The 22867-nt window shown below is 34.6% G+C and overlaps 3 protein-coding genes across 5 annotated transcripts in view; 2 read left to right on the top strand and 1 right to left on the bottom strand.

Moving 5' to 3' along the window:
• The first annotated feature begins 879 nt into the window (after window positions 1-879).
• On the top strand, window positions 880-2463 carry LOC109050464 (E3 ubiquitin-protein ligase MARCHF3-like). The gene is made up of 2 exons (XM_019068072.2): window positions 880-1232; window positions 1994-2463. The coding sequence occupies exons 1-2, from the start codon at window positions 999-1001 to the stop codon at window positions 2225-2227; spliced, it is 468 nt and encodes a 155-aa protein (XP_018923617.2). The 5' UTR covers window positions 880-998; the 3' UTR covers window positions 2228-2463.
• Window positions 2464-11217: 8754 nt separating this feature from the next.
• Window positions 11218-12731, top strand: LOC109047185 (gap junction delta-2 protein-like). The gene has a single exon (XM_019064892.2). It carries the CDS (start codon window positions 11359-11361, stop codon window positions 12499-12501), a length of 1143 nt encoding a protein of 380 aa, XP_018920437.2. The 5' UTR covers window positions 11218-11358; the 3' UTR covers window positions 12502-12731.
• Window positions 12732-15270: 2539 nt separating this feature from the next.
• Window positions 15271-22867, bottom strand: part of LOC109050130 (endophilin-A3-like) — a 29249-nt gene continuing 21652 nt past the window's right edge. Inside the window, exons 2-11 of one of the 3 annotated variants that reach the window (XM_042759490.1) lie at window positions 22117-22185; window positions 21963-22035; window positions 21022-21165; window positions 19706-19839; window positions 19085-19243; window positions 17833-17936; window positions 17493-17617; window positions 17235-17267; window positions 16860-16916; window positions 15271-15664 (exon numbers count right to left, since the gene is read on the bottom strand). In XM_042759490.1, the coding sequence (XP_042615424.1) occupies window positions 15459-15664; window positions 16860-16916; window positions 17235-17267; window positions 17493-17617; window positions 17833-17936; window positions 19085-19243; window positions 19706-19839; window positions 21022-21165; window positions 21963-22035; window positions 22117-22185 (1104 nt within the window). In that variant the 3' untranslated portion in view covers window positions 15271-15458. Of the gene's footprint in view, window positions 15665-16847; window positions 16917-17234; window positions 17268-17492; window positions 17618-17832; window positions 17937-19084; window positions 19244-19705; window positions 19840-21021; window positions 21166-21962; window positions 22036-22116; window positions 22186-22867 lie in introns of all 3 variants that reach the window. The other 2 variants (XM_019067809.2, XM_042759491.1) reach the window with 2 other exon arrangements.

Genomic DNA, 22867 nt, shown 5'->3' on the forward strand with positions numbered 1-22867 from the left:
GTTTTGAAGTCTCCCATTATTTAAGAACACAAGTGAAGATGAAACCAACCACTTCAAAAGGGTTTCACTCTGAAATTAGGACATCCCTTCAGTTCAAATCAGAATGTCACTCCAGATCTGACTTTGAAATCAGGGCTTCACACAAAATCAGGACATCATGAAATCAGGGTTTGTTTGAAATAGCCAGCTGTTTTCTTCCTGATGATGTTTCAGGCACTATACCATGGTCTCCTTATTCTTGTACTTGCACAAGAAGTGCATTGTTGGATGTTTTGGTCTCTGGGGTGTCTTCACAGGACGGGGAATCTGTAGCCGGACGCTGGGATTTGTCTCGTTCCACATCCTGAAGAGATGAATGTGGTAACGTAGGGATAAAATTTCATCAAAATTTTTTTGATGAAAAATTTCATCAAATTTGTAAAAGAGTGAAAAAGTCAAATGGTGATAAAATGGTTCTAACTTTTCCACATGAACTTTCTTTTATCAACGCAGGTAGATGAGTTTGTCTCTTCATCAGAACAGATTTGGAGAAATGTATCACTACATCACTTGCTCACCAAGAGATCCTCTACAGTGAATGGGTGCCGTCTCTGGTTTCCCTGGACTTTTTCCACTGTTGCGTTATTATAAATTATTTATATTTTGGCCAGTCAAAACACCTTACTGATGGATTTGTTTAATAAAAACACCCAGCTTTTCACTTCACAAGATGTTAATCGATGCACTGGAGTGGTATGGATTATTGCGATGTTTTATCAGCTGTTTGGACTCTTATTCTGACGGCACCCATTCACTGCAGAGGATGTAATGCTAAATTTCTACAAATCTGCTCTGACAAAGAAAGAAACTCATCTACATCTTGGGTGGCCTGAGGGTGAATACATTTTCATTTTAAGGTGAACTAATTCTTTAAAAATCTTTTATGGCTCATAAATATTTAATTTAGTCTCCTGGAATCTTGTGTGATCTTTAGCTATTTCTCTGTATTTGCTGAATTTATGGTTGATATTAGGGTCTCTGTTTTCAGTCTGAACGCTGAGGAGCCGTTCTGTCGTATCTGTCATGAAGGCAGCGGCGCGGGTGATCTGTTATCTCCCTGTGAGTGTGCCGGCTCTCTGGCGATGGTGCACCGTGTTTGTCTGGAGCGATGGCTCACGGCCTCCAGCACTAGCTACTGTGAGCTCTGCCACTTTGAGTTCGCTTTGGAGATACTTCCCAAACCGCTCACCGAGGTAAAATCATCAGCAGCAGAGCTTGAGAATAATTTTTGTCCTCTGAAGGATAAAATCCTCTATAATATGTACAATTGTAAATATTCAACTCACTTTTCGACGTCAACGAAAAACTATTTTTAAGCTCCATTTATTCTCATTTTGCAGGTTTAGCAAGTGATAAAAACCGCATCTTGAGAACCGACTATTTACGCTTTCTGTAATTCTGTTGGTGGCTGCGTGTTGCTATGGAAACGCAGATATGATGTGACCTCAGTCTGTCAGTCTGAGTTTATGTGAGACACAGGAATAAAGATAGCTAAAACTGTAAATGGACTTATAATAACACTCCCTCCATAATAGTCGGATGGAAAGTGTTTTTAAGCAACATTATCAGCATCAGTTCTCCTGCAGTCAGTCACTCTTGAGTCTGAGTCGTGTCTGTATCACATATTGTGGGTCTGCTTTCTCTCGGCTTCTTTTAAACACTAATCCACTTAGCAGGAAAATGAGATTAGATGAGGATCGTATCCCTATCGCTGCTGCTTATCTCATGTTTGGGCGGAGGACAGGAAGATGACACAACAGTCCACAAGCACCACAACCCACCCATCCATCCATCCATTATAATATGCACTTTTCTATGCATTATATAAAGTGGTTTTGTGATATGGATGGTTGCAAATAATTTTTTTATTATCCAAAAAACACATGAAATAAGCTTCAAACTGCCTTAATTCAAGTATAAACCCCTCCCAATGGGCTGTTTTCTGTGGCTGCAGTGGTTCACCACACCTTCCATGCAGCAGCAGAGACGGACGCTGTGTGGGGATGCCATCTGTTTCCTGTTCATCACACCCTTAGCGGGTCTGTCAGGCTGGCTGTGTGTACAGGGAGCCATGGATCTGTACTACAGCAATGGCATGGAGGCCGTGGGACTCATTGTCCTCACACTGACACTCTTCACTATTTACCTCTTCTGGACTGTTGTAAGTTCACTCTTGTTTTCAGTGTAGCAAAATGAAAGTGCAATGACATTTTACACCTGCAGTGTTTCTGACTGGTGCAGCATAAGAAACTACTCTGTTTTAGAAAAAAAAAAAAAAAATCACACATTAATTAGATTTATGTCACCTGGGATGATACAGTGAAAACTGAATAAAGAAAAATTTCATCAAATTTGTAAAAGAGTGAAAAAGTCAAATGGTGATAAAATGGTTCTAACTTTTCCACATGAACTTTCTTTTATCAACGCAGGTATGTGCTCACCCTCCATCCATTGAACAGATTTGGAGAAATGTATCACTACATCACTTGCTCACCAAGAGATCCTCTACAGTGAATGGGTGCCGTCTATGGATGGAGGGTGAGCACACTTTAAGTAAATTCATTTTGAGTGAAAATTCAGCTTTGAATCACAGGAATAAATTAACTTTTAAAATATATATTACTGTTTTTACTGTGTTTTTAATCGAATAAATGCAGCCTTGGTGAGCATAACGCAATATCAAGCTGCAAATATGTCAACTTTCTGACGTCTGTCTATCATTTACATGTTACCAATGTCTAATGGGACTTTAGATACTTTACGCCATTTGGCTGAAGGACTTCCTTAAATCTTGCCCTGGAGGGCCAATGCCTTGCATATCTCCAACCCTAATCAAACACACCTGAGCAAGTTCAATAAGGTCTTCAGGATCCCTAAAAACACGATCAGGGTTTGAGTTAAACTCTGCAAGGCAGTGGCCCTCCAGGACCGGATCTGAGGAACCCTGACTTTGACCCACCTGATGCTGCCGTGTACAGCGATCACAGAAGAAACATAAGTGCTACTGTGAATGACCTCCTGTACAGGATCCGTGGAGGTCTCAGCATCCGGTTTCACCAGAACCACAGAATCCGGACCAGCACTGAGTCCAGCTGATGACTTCTCACAGAGCATGACTGCTATACACGAGGCTGTTCATACCTGAAACTGCAAGCTGAGAGACACAGAGAGATGAGGGACATGTGATCAAATTAATGAAGAGACACTGACAGAACAATAGAGACAGGAGCCCGAGTTTGCATACATTAGCTTTGTGTGAGGAACAGACTGAACAGAGTATAATTTACTCAAATTTATGTAAAGAACTGCATTTAATATGAACATGAATGAGCATGAGATTTGTTAGTTCCTATTTTATGAATAATTGATTTCAGTGAATAATGACTGAGATGTGTATACACACACACACACACACAATATATATATATATTCTTTTAGTTAAAATACTGCAAAATCAGTAATATTGTGAAATTTTATTGTAATTTAATATAGCTGATTTCCGTTTAAATATATGTTAAAATGTAATTTATTCCTCTGACATAATGCTGAATTTTCAGCATCATCACTCCATGCTTCATTGTCACATGATCTTCCAGAAATCATTCTTGATAAAACATTTCTCATTATTATCAATGCTGAAATTTTTTTTGTTTTTTTTTTAAACTGTGATACATTTTTTTCTTTGCTTTTTTGATAAAAAGATCAAAAGAACAACATTTCCCTTGAAACTATTTCTTTGTAACAAAGTAAAAGTCTTTACTGATTTCTGTCATGTACCCTTGCTGAATAAAAGTACTAATTAAAAAGTATTAATTTTAAATATATATATATATATATATATATATATATATATATATATATATATATATATATATATATATATATATATATATATATATAAACGCACAAACACACACACACACACACACACACAAACACACACACGTACAATCACAGGTTTCCCTCTCTTTAAGCTGTTGAAGTGGTCATTTGTTAAATGATGGACATTTACATACCAAATTTATATTTGAAAAAAAAAAAATTGCAAACACATGCATTATAATATTTACATTCAATGCATGTTTTGAGGTCAGTGTTATAGTTTTACAGGACACAGTTGTGAATCCGGATCTGTAATGATGATGACTGTTGGTGTGTGAAAGGATTTAACAGATACACTCCATTCCACTGCCTAATATACAGATGATGTTACAAACTTGTTGAAACTAAACTGTAAGGGACGCAAAACATCCATTTCGAGAGTGTGGAAAATGCCAGGTTATTGAAATCATATGGGAATACCACAAATTAGTACTCCAAAAGTTGTTTCTGCCTCTCTGAAATTCTCACTAGTCAACAGATGCTTACATCAGACAGCAAAAGTTCTAAGTTTTGGTTGCATGATGGAGCATCACTTTTGCAAACCATTGTTTTTCTCTCCTCTACATCCTTATGATGCACCATCAATGGAGTCACAACGTTCTCTGAAGCAACATCAACTCCACAGGCATACAACACCTACTAAAACAACTGTAAAATCACCATTCATTGTCAAAGCAATTAGAAAATCAATGACAGTTTTTAGAAAGTAAGGAACTTACCATCAGACAGACCATGTTCTCTATCCAAACTCCCCATAACACAGGCTCTGAAGGCTTAAAGACACGAAGACCTTCTCTCTCTCTCTCTCTCTCTCTCTCTCTCTATGGTTAGATTAGCATTGAGCCCAAGGTCGCTGGTGAGAATAGCTGAGGATTAGCTGGAAGGCAAGGAAAGCACAGGCACAGAGCCCACAAAGGGAAATCCCTCTCACATCACTGTTGGTTACACTCCGGGCACCTCCTCATTCAAGCTTCCTTAATCCAGTTAGTCATCACCAGTGGCTTTTCATTTTCCTGATATGCTAATCGAACAGGGTCTAAGCTTTGACTGCAAACTGTTGCAGACATAACAACAACAACAAATGGTGAAAGTGTTGGCCTCATCATGGACCAGGTCTAATTTTTTCCCACTGGTCTAAGAGCAGCCTGATCTCCTGCTGAATACCTTATCTTGTTTGCAAACTGATGTCTATAATGGTGCAACTATAATTCACTCTAACCCATTGCTACATTTGAGTAGGTCATTTTTGCTAAAGTATTATTCTGTTGCCAATTTAAAGCTCAAATGGTTCGGTGGAGCGTCAGTGTTGGTACAGTATATTCATATTGTACTTGGACATCTTTCACTCTTTATAAAATAGGGTTACAATTTATAGGTGCTTTTATCCAAACTTTTATTCCATTTAAGACATAATTTTATCAGTTTCTGCATTCACTGGGAATTAAACTCATGATATTGTTGCTAATAATACCATGTACTCTACTGTTTGAGGGGGCAGCTGTGGCCTAATGGTTAGAGATTTGGACTTGTAACCCGAAAGTCACAGGTTTGAGTCTCGGTGCTGGCAGGAGTTGTAGGTGGGGGGAGTGAATGAACAGTGCTCTCTTCCACCCTCAATACCCATGGCTGAAGTGCCCTTGAGCAAGGCACTGAACCCCCAGTTGCTCCCCGGGCGCTGGATATAGCTGCCCACTGCTCCGGGTGTGTGTTCACGGTGTGTTCACTTCTCACTGCTGTGTGTGTGCACTTGGATGGGTTAAATGCAGAGAACCAATTTCGAGTATGGGTTACCATACTTGCCAAATGTCACGACTTTCACTTTTTTTCACTTTCACAAGAATGCTGTTAAAATGGTTAATTAATAAATAAATGCACATACTTATGTAATCCTCTTTGTCCCAGGCCAATAAATAAATGAGCAGATTATTATATATGGCATTTATATTAGTACTAGACATATGCCAGAACTGTCAGGACATTTTTTAAATTCATTATGCAACTTTGTCATTTAAGACAAAAAAAAAGTTATTTAAAAATAAAATATATATTCATTATTATCGTTATTATTCATATATTGGGATGATTTTAAAATAAAAGTAAGTAATTTTGCAACTATGTCATTTAAAAATATTTTAAAAGATAATCATCACACAATATTTCACAACATTTTAAATGATTATTTAGACATTTATGGTATTTATATTATTGATACACCTGCAGGATGATTTTTAAAATTCAGTTAATTTAAAAATGGAAAATTATTTCACAATTTTAATGTGTACAAGTTTATATAACTGTTCTTTCTGGTTCTTGAATCTTATTGGCTGAGAGGTCTTTCCAAGCATGAGTTATTCACACAATATCACCACGGGATCCATTTCACCATTAAAGTTAATCACATAATATATTTATATTTAGTATAAATCTTTTAAATATTATATAGCCTAATAATAATAAATGACAATAAAGTTGAATCTAATTTAATCTAATCTAGTCTAAATGGATTTTAGTAAATATTAAAACACCTATTATGATTATGATTACACACATTGTATGATTTTTAATCTATACCATTTTTCTAAAGCAATAAGCCACTTGATCCATGTGTTACAGAGATTTTACCACGTTTAACAGTGTTAAACATGAAACATTGAGATATCAGTGTTGAGTAATTTTTGTAGGGGCCAACACAACTTGTCATCAAATCACGTGACTGTTTCCCCTGTCTGGTGGTCAGATTATTTGATTACAAATGTCGCCTAAAGCTGGTAGGAGCAGACACAACACAAGCACAATGGACAAAATAGCAGATCTTTGAACATGTGAGAAATTCAGCTGCAACAATCACAGGAGATTAGGCAGCAAAGGGTTAAAACATTCATTTTCATGACTTGATCTCTCTTCTATCACAGGTCTAGCTTAGATGAAAGTGCAGAAGGGGAAACACTGTAGACAAGTAATCATATGAGGGACTTTCACTCTCATTGAGTCTCGCCCCATAAATCTGCCTTTCTTTCCTCCCTCTGTCTGCTTGCTTTTCATTCTGTCCTGTTGGCACTAATCCTGTCTGCTATTCATGGCCAAGCTGCTCGCTAGAATGGCCGGCGGGGACGGACATCAATGTGGATTCCTTCATGAACCACGTGAAGGGGTGAATAATTCCTTTGACACCTCTTTAGACGCTTGCAGGAGAGAGCCAGACACCAGGGATTATCAGAGGAATAAAACAAGCTCTGGTGAAAGAGAACTTTCTCTGTAATGTTGTGGGATGCAGTGAGCTGTGACCGGCAGCGGCGCTATTTACATTCACTCTCCATCTGGTAGTGTGGAAGGACATGCAGCCTCTTTTTGGAAACTTCTAATTTGATAATGAAAAATAAAATCGAAAACGATAAGGAAAGGATTGTAAAAATCCGCATGAGCACCATGTGCCGTTAAGCCAAGGCTCCGACATGACATGCAATTTCAAAATTTTCTGTGCACAAAATCGAATATTCCTTTAATAGAATTAAATAAGTAAACATGAAACATATTTTGGGTCTAACAGGATATCAAACAAGAAAAAATAAGGCAAGGCCTTTTTTTTTAACTGGAAATTTATTGGAAAAAGAAAAGTTTCATAATGAGTAGAGTCTTTTTAACTTTTTTCCTTGAAAATATTTGCAATAATCCTTATAGTAGTATATTCTTCTTCTTTTTATATTTAAATAAATCTATCTATCTACATACATCTTTTTTTTTTTTTTTTTTTTTTTTATATTTGAACAAACATTTTGAAAAAAATAATTAAGAATAAGATTTTCTGCAGATCAATGTCAGTCCAAAGAAAAGAAATGGACACGGAGTTCTCGCTTTTTGATGATAGTTTATGAAGACTTTTTTTTTGTTCTTTAGGATCACATGCAACCAAAATTTGCACAATATGAGCAGGAATGTCCAAGAAAATAAAAAAGGGGTCAATTTGGATTTCATATTGACTTTTGACTAAAATATATTTGTTGATATATATTATTCCTTAAATGTCTAGAAAAAGGGATGAACCAGACACAAGTAAACTTTTGTTGCGCAGGACTGTATTCGTATCTGTATTCAAAAAACACAGATTATTAAAACTTGTTAAAATCACTGATCGTTAAAGGATTATTAATAGCTGGAAGCTACTTATTAAAATTCAGAGAATGTATCTTGACCATAATCATGTTTTCTAGGCATAAACCTGACTAAATGTACCATGATATTTCTTTTCAGCCATATTTTATGTAACAAAACATCTACCATACACTACATGCGAATAATCCAGTATTAATTGCATATTAAATGTGCTGGTTACACATGTGCCTGTGTGATAAAGGTTCAGACACTGTTGACAGCTCATCAACGATCAACAGAAGCGCTCTGAGAGCAGCCTTCCTGGAAACACAACATGCACAAGTAACACACACACACACACACACTACTACAGAGAGCTGAGACCTGGATCCATGTCTGATAGCTAGGGGCAACATCACAGCAAGAGCTACTGATAAAGCCATTAGTCATGGTAAGTACGTCAACATCACCGGATAAATGCATGTGTTCAGAGGAGAACAATGGCATATATCAGCCTCAACAATTTACTGCAACCTCAAAATATGCCTTAAAAATACTGGCTTAAGGCAGAATACCTTAAGTAAGTGAATAAGGTATTAAAAAATAAATAATAATAATAACTAGTAAATGTCACCATGCTTTCCAGGTTGATTGATTACATTATGAATTGCAAATTTTATTACATGTTTTCTGAACTGTTGTTTAAATAAGCATTTTTTGCATTATTTATTAAAAAAATATTAACATATTGCAGTTAAAGGTTTTGGATCATTTTATCACTCCGGTCAACTGTACAGGAAATACAGCCAAATACAGTCTCATTTTGAGAAAATGGCCTTTTAAAGATACTGATATTGTTAAGCTAAAGCTAAAATTAGTTATTTTAATTTAAATCTACATTATTAGTTAAACTGCAATTTAAAAAAAAAAAAAAAAAAAAAAAAAAAAAAAAAATTTTTTTTTAAGTGTATTCTTTTTTCACTCGTCTGAAACAAAACTTCATAAGTTATAACCCAAAATCTCAAAACTGACCAGTGCATGCAAAAAAATGCTTTTGCCTGCAATTTCATGACTTCAAAAAAAGTTTGAAAACTGAACCATAATTATGTTAATAACTTGTGATTTCATTGTAAAAATGTCAAAGTACCTGTTATTCCCACTCATCACAAGTGAACAGCACAATGGCCATCACTGTGCAACTTGGACTGATTTTGTCATGTTGCATCACCTACATCATGCACTGTTAAATACTCTCAATATTCCATTAAACCAAATGCATTTGGGTTGAATTTTCCATTGGTTATTTATAAAAGATGCCAGGCTCTTATTTCTCTGATAAAGCTATCTGTCAGCATGAAGGGCAACACACAAGGACTTTAACTAGAAGACTATCTTGAATCTGCCATAGGTGCAGTCAAAAAGAAATGTGGTCAAAAAAAGTTAGAGTAGAAGCACCCCAAAATACCAAAAGAAAGATAAGGGTAAAAGCTGCAGGTCAAAATACATGGAAAGAAGATGGAAAGAAGTGTGTGTGGCTAGTATCAGAAATGCAACCATCACCTCAGCTATAGCAATTATTTTGTTTACATTATTTCAAGTTATACTACTCAATTTAGTCTCAATATATTATTGTCAAGCATATGTAGCACTATGCAAAACATACACCAATGAAAGCTATGTAGGCAGCATTTTAAGAGATCATAGGTGCTCTCAGTGTGAAGGCTGATCCAAAACATGGATGAAGGCTTCTAAGATAGTGTATCTTTTTTCTTTTCTAAGGCAGCATGACATGTTTTCTTGTATGACAAGGCAATCTTGCTAGGCTGAAAAAATAAAATAAAAAACTTAAAGAGTGAAAATGTTGATTAGAAATACACTTATTATGGCATCCATACCAAAAGTAAAATAGAGTAAAGTTTAATTAAAAAAAATCGACCATTTTACTATGTTAAGCTTTGTATGTGATGTTAATGCCAAACTTTGTTGAAATCAATTGTGAGTTGAGTCTCCTGCTTTGTAATGCTATTCCTGCAACATGTGCAGATGCTGGCTAGAGTGTTCCAAATCATTCAAACTGCTACTTAGTGAGCTGCCTTACTGTCTACATAGCTGGCTTTTCAGTTTTGAACCAGAGCCGCAGTCTCCATAGCCCTATGGTTACCTCCTTTTCTTTTTCTTAAGTCCACTTGTGTCAGACCTTTGAAGGGCTCTTATAATCACCAGGGGCCAGTTAGCAGATAGCATGAAGATAACTGCTATCACATCTATTTTAACTTTACATTTAAAATAGCTCCTATCACTTTTGTAAACAACAGGACATTGTACTTTCACTATATACCTTATCATATGTTGGTAAAAAAAAAAAAAGAAAAAAAACTTTTGATACACTACCATTCAGAGGTTTGGGGTCAGTAAGATTTTTTCTTTCTTTTTTTGTTTGTTTGTTTTTGCAGAAATGAATACTTTCACTCAGTAAGGATGCATTAAATTAATTTATAATGTTGCAAATGTTACAAAATAATGTTTCTATTTAAAAAAAAAAAAAAATACACAGCACTGTTTTCAACATAGACAATAAGAAATGTTTCTTGATTAGCAAATCAGCATATTAGAATGATTTCTGAAGGATCATGTGACACTGAAGACTGGAGTAATGATGCTGGAAATTTAGCAATTTCATCACAGGAATAAACTACATTTAAAAATATGTTCAAATAGAAAATAGATATTTGAAACTGTAATAATATTACCAATTTTACTGTATTTTTGATCAAATAAATGCAGAGTTGGTGAGCAAAAAAGTCTTCTTTCAAAAACACCTTAAAGAAATCCTACTGACCCCAACTTTTAAATGGTAGTGTATATGAGAAATCGTAACTTAATTTTAAATCAATCATAAAGTTAGTTGCAAAGTGGAAAACAACTATTCAGTATGTCTCTTGAATTCACAGACAAAAATGTGCACTTTTAATTTAACCATTCAGCAGACACTTTTACCCAAAGAGATTTACAAATGAGGCACAACCAATTTCTCATAAGTGCCAACAATATTCATAGTACACAATGCCAAGTTTAAAGTTTAAGATAGATTAGTATACAAACTAGATTAGCATATGAACGTATCCACTATCTGTGGCGTATTTTTAAAAGTGTGGAACCCATCCTATCATGTACGGGGGCAATCTGAAAAGAGCGCAATCTGCCGACGCTATCAAGAGCAGGACGAGTGCCGTCTCTCCAGCGGTTTGTAAATGGACTCTAAAGACAAGCGACAGCACCATGTGACCAAAGTGAAGTGGACAGCACAGTCCTTATCTCTGAAGGAGAAAGGGATGGCTGGGAGCAGTGATGGCACCTTCGCTCTTTGGCCAGAGCTGTAACATGAAAACGGCCGTCCTTTCTGGCAACAGGGCTAAAGTGGATCTATTTCAGGTGCTGTACTTCAGGAGGCCAGTGCGTAGAGACATGACAGAATGGACGTTGCTCAAGCGGCTGCTGGATGCCGTGCACCAGCACTCAACCATGATCGGACGCCTCTGGCTCACAGTCATGGTGATTTTCCGCCTGCTCATTGTGGCCGTGGCCACTGAGGACGTCTATACAGACGAGCAGGAGATGTTTGTATGCAACACCCTTCAACCGGGATGTCCCAATGTCTGCTACGATGCCTTCGCCCCAATCTCGCAGCCTCGGTTCTGGGTCTTCCAGATCATCACCGTGTCTACGCCTTCGCTTTGCTTCATCATCTACACCTGGCACAACTTGTCCAAGCATTCGGAGGGCGAGCAGTCGAGGGAGGCGTACGACCGCAGTTGCGACTCGGACAGTTGCTCTATCAAGTCGCACAAACATCTCGGACACAGTCTTGCTGACGTCCTCGAAGGCATCACCAACCAAAGCACCCCAGCTTTGCAGGAAACCAGGGCTCCTTCCAAAAGCTCCTCAGGCGTCCTTTCCAAGTACTACATCTTCCACGTGTGCTTTCGTGCCGTTTTGGAGGTCGGTTTCGTAGTGGCTCAATGGCTTCTCTTCGGTTTCCACGTTCCCGCTCACTTTGAGTGCACGGCTACACCTTGCATGCAGAAGGTCGACTGCTACATCTCACGTCCCACCGAGAAAACCATCTTCCTGATCTTCATGTTTTGCGTAGGCGTCTTCTGCATCTTCCTCAACTTCCTAGAGCTCAATCATCTGGGCTGGAAGATGATCAAGAAGTCGGTGCTCGTCAAGGACGGCTCCTGGAGGGGATACGGCACTATAAATCAAGACTCGCAGTCGATAGCCTCACTAACCTTCAGAGACGTGACCAGCACTACTTCTCTACCTACCCTAGATCTAGTCGTGGACCACCAACCTGACTGGACCTGCGCTGGGAACTGCTCAACGAAGAAAGACAAGGACACCTGCAAAGGAACACAATCACTCCAGGGTAAATCGCAACCAAACAAAGGAAGAAAATCAAAGCAAAGGAGCAGTGAGGTTTGGATATAAACTCAATTATGGACAATTCAAAGAGTCTTAAATTTGATTTCAATGCTATTTTGTTAGTAGGTTTTTAAAGGCAGCTGCTACTCGTTTGTTTGAATGAGCTTAAGAAATAAAATGTACAATCAGTCATGACATGTAATCAATATTTCCACGTTGTTTATTTATGCAATATACACTCTAAAAAATGCTGGGTTGTTTAAACCCAACTTCAGGTCAAATATGGACTAACCCAACAGTTGAGTTAAATTTTTACATAAAAATTTTAACCCAAAAGTTGGGTTAGTACATATTTGAAACAACCCAGCATTTTTTTAGAGTGTACAGTGTGTAGTAATATATTAATTTACAACATCTATAAACCACTTTGTGTATAAATTATGCCAGAGAGCAAAAAGAAAACAATTCAAAGCCTTTGCTTTCTCTCAGTGATGTAATGATGAACATTTGAGTAGAAGTTTTGTAAGAACACTAAAATTGGTATAGGAGTTAGTAATAGTGTTTGGAAGTAAAGAGCTATTCTACATCTGAAGTCCAAGATCGAGATTATTGGGGTGCCAAATTTGAATGTTCAAAGGTTTGGGGTTTTAAATGTTTTTGAATATTTCATCAGAAATACAATAAAAACTACGTTTTTTTCTTCCAAACAATGGAAGTTGGAATGTTAGGTAAACATTTCTAAAAAAAAAAAAAAAGGCTGGGTAAAAGTATTTACTAATACAATATCTATAGTGATTTTTTAAATTCGAAGATTGGACCTTATGATTATTCATTTAAAAACAAAAGTTTGCAATATACCAAGTTGTAAGCTTCCCTATATAATCTATATAATCTGAGAGTGAATTTCTTTCACCACTGACATTTCCTTCAGAAAATGCAAAAATATAGCACATTTGGCAACTCTGTTTGGTGCATGTTTTAGGCATCATTGGTCAAAACAGCTTTTTCCTTTTTCCCTTTTTGCTCTCCGACTGCTTAATTTAGCCACAAAAAAAAAAAAAATAAAAAAAACACCAATATATAAAATAAAACCACCGCGGAATGACATGTCAAAAAGGGATTGATCTGAAAAGATTTGTGATGGTTAATGGCAGTATCTGGCCAATACAGAAACCAAAACAGTCATTCAAAGTTCAATTTCATGCACACGAAACATAAACCCCAGAATAACAAAAATAATCTTTGAAATTACTGGAATACAGTCTCTTTTTGGGAGATAAACACAAACAAAATTGTTCAAACAAAATTGGTCCTAATTTGAAAGATGACAAGCACAGGACCATTCGACTAGAGAATGTTTCATTAACATCTGCAAATTTAAAATGTCATTCAGAGGATGACATCGGTCAAACAAACAACACAGGCGAGCAAAAAGGTCTTGTTACATACAGTACAAAGTTGTGAACTATATCAATATATATTTATATATATTTATATACTTTTTAGCACTCCATAAGATAAGACTGATAAAATTTTGTGTTTCTCAGGCATGGCAGAAAGAGATACAGTAGAAAGTGCAATGTCCTAAATCCAAAAAAACACAACACAAAAATAAAATGTGCACATCAATGGGTGTTATTCTAAAGCTTTAGTGCAATACAGCCACCGTTCAAAAACAGCACTTGAAGGCGCGAGAGAGCGAAACCCATTAAAAACCACCCGCGATACTTACTATGATACCTAAGATCACAATAAGTCTGTAAACAGAGACAGAGAGAGAAATAGAACATTCCTAAGAGTAGCAGTCAAGAGTGTCACAGTTTATAGAAAAATTGTGTTTTTAAAAAACACATAAGACCACCACAGGCAGGTAAACCCCATATCAGAGCAAAAAGAAAACATACGGAGACAGCGATAATACAAATCCACCCCATTGGATGCATCACATTTTTAAATGAATAAGGTAAATGCTGCGTTGAAGCTGAAATAAATTTACACTGCAAAAAAAATCATTTTCTTAATCAGTATTTTGATGTTTTTTTCCAATAAAAACATCTAAACATTGTTAAATCTGAACATTTTTCATACGAAACAAAACCGTAGGATATTTGTAAAATAAGACTTGCTTTATGTATCTTAAATAGGCAAAATGTTTTTTTTTTCACTGTGGTTTATGCATAAAATGGGAAAAACAAAAATATCATACATTTTTTTTCAGTTTTATCTAAATTGTCAGTATTTTGTCATTTTTAGATAAAGCTATTATAAAATATTATTGAAAAAATATTGAAACACCTTTAAATAAAAAATAAAAAAATTTCTTGAGAAACCAAATTGTGTAAGATTAGACTTGTTTTGAGTTTACTTAAACTGACATGTAGATTTTAAATTTAAATATAAATCTGTAAAAAAAAAAAACGAAAATATGTAGTTTTATCTTAAATCAAAGTAATTAATTTGACTTGAAAGCAAACTAAATTGTGTAAAACAACGTTTTGAGAATATATATATATATATATATATATATATATATATATATATATGTGTATATATGTGTGTGTGTGTGTGTGTGTGTGTATGTGTATATATATATATATATATATATATGTATATATGTATATGTGTGTGTGTATGTATGTGTGTGTGTATAACTATATATATAGTTTTTTTTTATATACAGTAAATCTAAAAAAAAAAAAAATGTAACGACAGTGAAAAAACAAATATAATGCAGGTTTTTTCTTTTAAAAATAAATGTATCTTGTTTTAAAGATGTTTAGATATTTTACCAAAGAACAAAGCAAGAAAACACTGATTATTTTTTTTTTTTTTTTGGCCGTTTAAAAATCTAGATGTTGCACCACGAGGCCTGGAAAATGTAATAAATAAATACTGAAATGTAAAAGCTTCAAAAGTGTCTGTGGTCAAATGCAAGGCTTTCATTGGTGAGAATGCAGCAGAGGATGTTGGGTGAGTGGACGGTTCAGACAGTCTGGTTTGGCGTGCGGTCAGTGACCCGTGGCTCATTGAGGCAGGGGCACGAGGACATCAACGTAGTTTATGGGGAAGAAGCCTGATTCGCCGTTAATCATGCCTTCATACCAGTTCTCATCGATCTGATTGGTGAGGATGATGATGTCACCCTCTTTGAAGCCCAGCTCACCCTCGTTCTCCGGCTCAAAGTCGTAGAGCGATCGACAGCAGGGCTGGTCAAAGTGTGACTCGCTCTCTGCAAAGAGGAAAATACAACCACCTCACACATTTAAGCATTTGTTAAAGAAACAGTTCACCTATAAATTAAATGTCATTATTTACTTACCCATATGCAGCTTTTTTTTTTTTTTTTTTTTTTTTTTTTTTGATGTTTTTACAATGTTCATAGTGACCATGGCTGTCAAACCAGTTTCATTTTAGTATCATTGATATACTATTATAATTTTTTTATCAGATGTTTTGTAAAAATGTTTTTTTTTTTCATTTTGTTTTGATTTTTTGTAATTTTTAACATGTTTTTGTTTTTTAATAAAATTTCTATTGTTTTAACTTTAGTTAATATAAAGTACTATTATAATTTTTGATAATATTTTGAATTAGATTATATTTTTATATTTGTTTTGTTGCATGATTTTGTCATCTTTATATATATATATATATAGTTTTTATTAAGTTTTAGTTTACTCTAACTTCAACAAAAAAAATAGAAATGTTGACTTAATTTTAATTATATTTCAGTTATGTTTTTCTTTTATTTCAAGTAAAAAAAATTAAAAAAAAATTATGGTTTTAGTTTTAGTTAATGATAATAATTCTTTGTCAAAACCCCAAAAAAATCACCACAAAAGTGAGAAACAGACCTAAATTTATGTTCTTATTACATTTAAGGCTCATTCACATCCAGTATATTCCTCATAAAAAGATATCAAGTATAATGCAATTAAAATGCAAAATAAATATATAAACAAACATATAAGGCACAGAAATAATGCAATAGCTTAACTTCCTTTTTTCATTTGTAGAGCTTGACATACAACAATGAAATGTTGAAATGTTTTCCACTGAAAACAGCTCCAAAATCACTTGAGCGGGTGAAAATTGGGTTTAAAATTAAATATTTAACATCTATGCGCTGCATTTAAACATCCAGTGCAACTAATGGAAAACAGCACAGGGTTATTGAGAGGAAAGTAACAGAAATTCAGTTTGAAAGTCGATGTGTGGGCAGATGAGATAAGTGGGTCCACATGAAATCTGTGACCGCAGATCTCCAACAAAAGCTCTACATATTTCTGCAGAATTCAAAAAGTCGTTATCGACCAAGTATTACAAATCTCCTGGCCTTTACGGGGCAGGGTATCACCTACTACCTCACATTCAGTGAGTGACTAGGCATGAACCTACGGGATGATACTCACGTATGCTATTACCATTGGGGCTTTCAGGCCATGATAGAGTCATGGGTGCTGTGTGTGTGAACTCATCAACTGAGAGCAAAAACACATGAGATCAAACATGAGAGACAGACACGTACACACAATTCAGCAAATAAAACACGTGGTTGATGAACATGAATATTACCACAAAAACAACCATGCCATCTATGAATTGCAGTTGGGAATTGATTCTGATTCGTCTACTTACTTTTATCAACCTCTTTATGCTTTTAAATGTTTTACATTTTCCCAATGCTTCTACTTTTCAAGTTTGATTAACATGATGCTTCATGTAACTAAATTACAAACAATCTTCTTATAAACAAGTAAAAGTAATAAAATATTTCTATGATAAACATTACTACCTACTTTTTCCATTTACAGTGTGGTTGACTTGGATATCTGAAAGGAATGTGAATGAATAATGTAAGAAAACATGATGGTGGTGAAATATACGTGCAACACAATAAAATCCATAAAATGAAAAACAACAAAACCCTAAAATGGACTGTATAACACTATGTAACTCTATGAACACCAGAGTTGTCCATAACTGCAGAAAATGTAATTTTTCCACTGCTCAATGGCTGGTAAACCTAGAAAATCGAGATGTTTTCTCCTTGATACCTGTGCTTTTGATTGATGAGGTGTGGGTAAGTCCATTGTGCTGTGTGTTTTCGTCAGTCTCCAAACTGGACACGATCGACTTTGGCTTGAACTCTTTTTTGGGCCGAGCACTTGCAGTAGATATCCTGCGAGAGCAGAATATACGTGCATAAACTCTATTGCAAATTAGCAAAAACCTACATTTGTAATTCTGATAACATATCTTCCAATGAAGACATCAACAGTAGTTAAGAAAATACGTGCAAAAATATATTATGAATATTGACTAGGAATATGGGATGGTTTCAAGCTGATTTTCAGCTCCATTTCTTGAATGTGCAGCATGTGCAGTTGAAGATACCTGTTCTGTAGCTTGCTATTGAGCTCCTTCAGGATCTCCAAAGACTGTTGATGGTAATCCAGCGCTGCCTCAATCAGAGCTGATAACTGACTCACCTGCTCCACCTACAGGTGACCCCAGAACAGAAACTTTACTGATACACAAGCGCTATACATACATAATTTACCGGAAAACATACATAGTGTGCAACACACACACACATACATAAACATACACATATATATACAGTACAGACCAAAAGTTTGGAAACATTACTATTTTTAATGTTTTTGAAAGAAGTTTCTTCTGCTCATCAAGCCTGCATTTATTTGATCAAAAATACAGAAAAAAAATGTAATATTGTGATATATTGTATAATTGTTTTTAAATTTATTATACTTTAAATGATCATTTATTTCTGTGATGCAAAGCTGAATTTTAGGATCATTATCACATGATCCTTTAGAAAATCGTTCTGATATGATGATTCATTATCAAAGTTGGAAAACAGTTCTGGTGCTTAATATATTTTTCAGAACATGTGATACTTTTTTAGGATACTTTGATGAATAAAAAGTACAAAAAAAAAAAAAAAAAAAAAAGAAGCTATGTTTTTTAAAATATAAATATTTTGTAATAAACAATATACACTACTGGTCAGTAATTTGGGGTCAGTAATATTTTCTTTCTTTTTTTTTAAATAAAATCAATACTTTTATTCAGCAAGGATGTGTTAAATTGATAAAAAGTGATAGTAAAGAAAATATATTATTAGAATATATATTATTAGAATTTTATTTATTTTGAATAAATGCAGTTCTTTTTAACCTTTTATTCATCAAATATATTAGACAGCAGAACTGTTTCCAACACTCATAATAAATCAGAATATTAGAATGATTTCTAAATGATCATGTGATAGACTGGATGTTACATGTGACACTGAAGGCTGGAGTAATGATGCTGAAAATTCAGCTTTGCATCACAGGAATAAATTATTTTTTTTAAAGTATATTCAAAAAGAAAACTATTATTTTAAGTTGTAATAATATTTCACAATATTACTGTTTTTTCTGTATTTTTGATCAAATAAATGCAGGCTTGATGAGCAGAAGAGACTTCTTACAAAAACATTAAAAATAGTAATGTTTCCAAACTTTTGGTCTGTAGTGTGTATATATATATATATATATATACACACATATGAAACAGAAGTGTGCTAAAAGCATAATGTAGGCTACACAAAATGTTCTCATTAGTCATTTTTCCTTACATCATTCTCCAAAAAGTTGAACATGCTCCTCTCAGCAAGTTCTTTGGATTCATCAAACTTCTCCACGGCCTGTTTGATCTCCTCATCAGGAATCTTGCCTTGACGTTTCTTCTTATAGTCAAAGTCTAACCGTCGACCCTCCAGTTTCTTCAGATGATGCTTTCAGGAAATCACATGACATGCTTTTCATTAAGTAATCAGCCAAGAGGGCACACTTACTGGCCAATGCTGCTAATCTCGAAATGACCAAACACTGATCAATTAATCAGCCTAGCCAATATATCTGTATTTCACAATACTTAAACACAAACTGAAAATGGACAAACCGCTTATTGTTAACCCTTAAACTTCATTCTGTAAATGATACTCTTTGATACTAGGGGGAATCAGAGAAATAAAATCAGCAGTATTTGATGGCGATGCTCCATGTGGATTTAATCAGGGTTTTTTTAGGCCAAGGATTTGCCTGGAGACTTAATCTTATGTGAGTTTACATCTCTTCGAACCTCATTTCCAAAGGCCTTCAGTTTAAAACATTTGAAATGCAAAATCGTATTGCACATTCAATAATTCTTCGTTTAAAATGAAGGGTCAATAAATAATAACGTAACAGGGTCATACCACAATCTCTTTGAGGTCTTTGTCTTGTAGAGTCTGAAGTGGGTCAATGAAGTTCTGTTTCACACTGATATCAAGGGCATCTTTAATATCAGCCATCTGCTTCATGGCTTCACCAATGTCCACCAGCGCAGCTCCTAAGAAGATGAGGTAGACATAGTTAATGTTTAAAGGCAATCTTTCATTTAAAAATAATGAAACATTTAAATGTAGAGAGAGAGAGAATTTAGTGTATATATATATATATATATATATATATATATATATATATATATACAACTGTATTAGAGAGAGCATCTTTTGAGTTTTGTGTGACTGTGTCTGTGCTCGACTGTGTCACTTTTTTTATGACGAACATGGTTGCACCTCCTTGTATACAATGAGAATGATTATCGCTTATTTTAAAATAGATGTATCATTGTATTCTTATCAAGGAGTATGTGATTTTTTTTTTTTTCAGTGTGGCCTAGGTGATTGTGTGCAACAAACATGTACGTCTTTGTGTACAGTGTATATGTAAGTTTGATGATGATGATGATTTAAATGTGAATGATTTATCATGTGTGTGTGTGTGTGTGTGTGTGTGTGTGAATTATTATGGAAATTAATATACTGTATATATTTTATACACTTATGTTTGTATGCACATAGATAGATAGATACTGTGTGTATATTTTATATATATATATATATATTCTATACATTTATATGTATGTGTGTGTATATATATATATATATACATACATAAGTGTGTACGTATAAAAATTACTCAAATTATTTCATTATAATTTTATACTTTTTTTATTACTATAATTTTTTTTTTACTAAAATAACTGCCTATTATAAAAAATATATATATAAATAACTATAAATTACATAATCAAATTATAATGCCTTTTTGTGATAATATGATTAAGTACTTTAATGAACACAATCCAAAGGATAAGATTATTTCTTTTTGACATTCAGTGCAAAAAAAGTAACCAAAATACCCAAAACAGTAAAACTGTTCTGATTTAAAATTCTGATTGAAGGAGCCTCATTGGAAACTGTTGTAAAATAACTATTATGTGCTCATCTGCGTTTGGCATCAACAAAGCACCACAAGGTGTCAGACTTGTGCTCAAATGCTGTAAGGACAGCAATATTACAGGAAACGTTTCACAATGCACAATGTGCAAGACTGTGTGACTCAAAGAGAGATAGAGTTCTCAAGCTTAACCAGCTTTCCTTCGCACAGCAGCGGGATTTCATAACCGTCAGCCTGTGGTTAATGTCTGTGCATGCGTGCGTTTGACTGTCGGTATGAGCGGATGTACCGAAAGTGGACTCCTCCCCCAGTTCCTGTCCATATCGCAGCATGCAGTCTCCTAAAAGCCCTTCAGTCTGAGGATAACCCGTCGTCTTTACCTGCCCTCTCATTTTAGACACGGTGTTGAGCATTCCCAGTTTGGCTCTTGATGCTGTGCGGATATAAGTCATACACACATGACCAAACCATAAATCATAACGCTGCACTCCAAATATGAGTCATTGACAAAGAAATTACAGTAATTTAGTAGCAGGAGTGTTTTTCCAGAGGAGGCAAGGGAGACACTGCCTACTAAAAAAAAAAAAATGTAAAAAATACTGCATGAGAAAATAATCAACAACAACATCAAAAAACAAAGCGATTTCAAAATACAAGATTAAATAGTGGTAAATCACTTTTTTTCCAAAGTAAAATTGTGCAAAAAGTTTTAAAGGGAGGTGAGTTTGCTGTGTTCTCATTGAGCGAGATTTTAATGAGATATTAGTTAGCAACTTAACGACTCATCATTGTTGACTAAGTTTAAATCAAAATGCACTAACAATCTGTGCGAACGCTTGATTAAAATGTTGTGTTTACAGATGTTTTGATGACTGACTGTGTAAGTTTTTACTGTATTATTGTAGTATTATTTTAAACTATGTAAAAATAAAACTAGGATTCAAAAGTTTGGGGTTAGTAAGGTATATTTATTTATTTTAAGAAGGTAATACTTTTATTCAGCAAGGAGTATTTATCAATAGGATTTCTATTTCAAATAAATGCTATTCTTCTGTACTTTCTCTTAATCAAAGAATCCTGAAAAAAAAAAATGTGTCACGGTTTCCTCGCCTCCTCATTTCAGAAGTCCTCCGCACACTGCTGCTTAGTAGGTGGTGTTAATGATACTTAAAGACTCAATGAAATCTTAAGTGCAAAGTGCTATGAGTATGCCAGAACTGTGATTCATACCTGGGTTTGGCTGAAGGTATTCTGTGGTTTTAGTTACAAGTTCAAAAAGAGACTTGTTGGTGACTTCTATTTTCTGTAAGAGTAGGTAAGAGTAAATATGTTTGTCATATAAATCAAATGTGAAGAGGGGCTCATTTCTGCTGTTTTCTCTCACCCGCTCCATTTCCATGAAGTCTTCATCAAGCTTTGTCCCTTCTGCACCGCTTATCTTCTCACTCAATAACTAGAGAGAGAGAAAGATTAGATCAGACACAGGAAGCAGTGGTATTACAGTAGGCAGGAAGAAATCACAATGTTTTTCAGTGCACACACTGGGGTGGGCGGAAGGAGAAATAAATCAATAAAGAGCCTCCGTTGTAGCTTATTGTAGAAATGACACCTGGTATCACGATTCTGAATTTAGTTTTTTGTGTCAGTTTGAAGCAGCGGTCATACAATGACAGAAAACTCTCATATTTCATGATTCACAATATATTGTGACTATACTGACTATATCTGAATTAATTAATTTATTGGAATTAGTCAGTATTATAGGATATTAATCAGCTGATACTGGATACTTAATTGAGTACTTTCATTTCTGAAAGATAAATGAAAGTTAAAACATTATTATTGTTGTTAATAATAATAATAATAATAATTTCCAATTCCAATATAGGTCCATATCACAATATCACCAAAAAATGTATCCTTTATGAGCACATTTATTATTATTATTATTATTATTATTATTATTATTATTATTATTATTATTATTATTATTATTATTATTATTTCCATTTCAAATATAGTTCCAAATCACTTTATTTTAAACAATTATAATATCAGCTATAAATTACCCTTTAAGAACACATTTATTATTATTATTTAAAATAGTTCCACACCAGTTTATTTTAAAGTTATTA

The sequence above is a fragment of the Cyprinus carpio genome, chromosome A7 (genome assembly GCF_018340385.1).
Source record: "Cyprinus carpio isolate SPL01 chromosome A7, ASM1834038v1, whole genome shotgun sequence".
Taxonomy (NCBI): domain Eukaryota; kingdom Metazoa; phylum Chordata; class Actinopteri; order Cypriniformes; family Cyprinidae; genus Cyprinus; species Cyprinus carpio.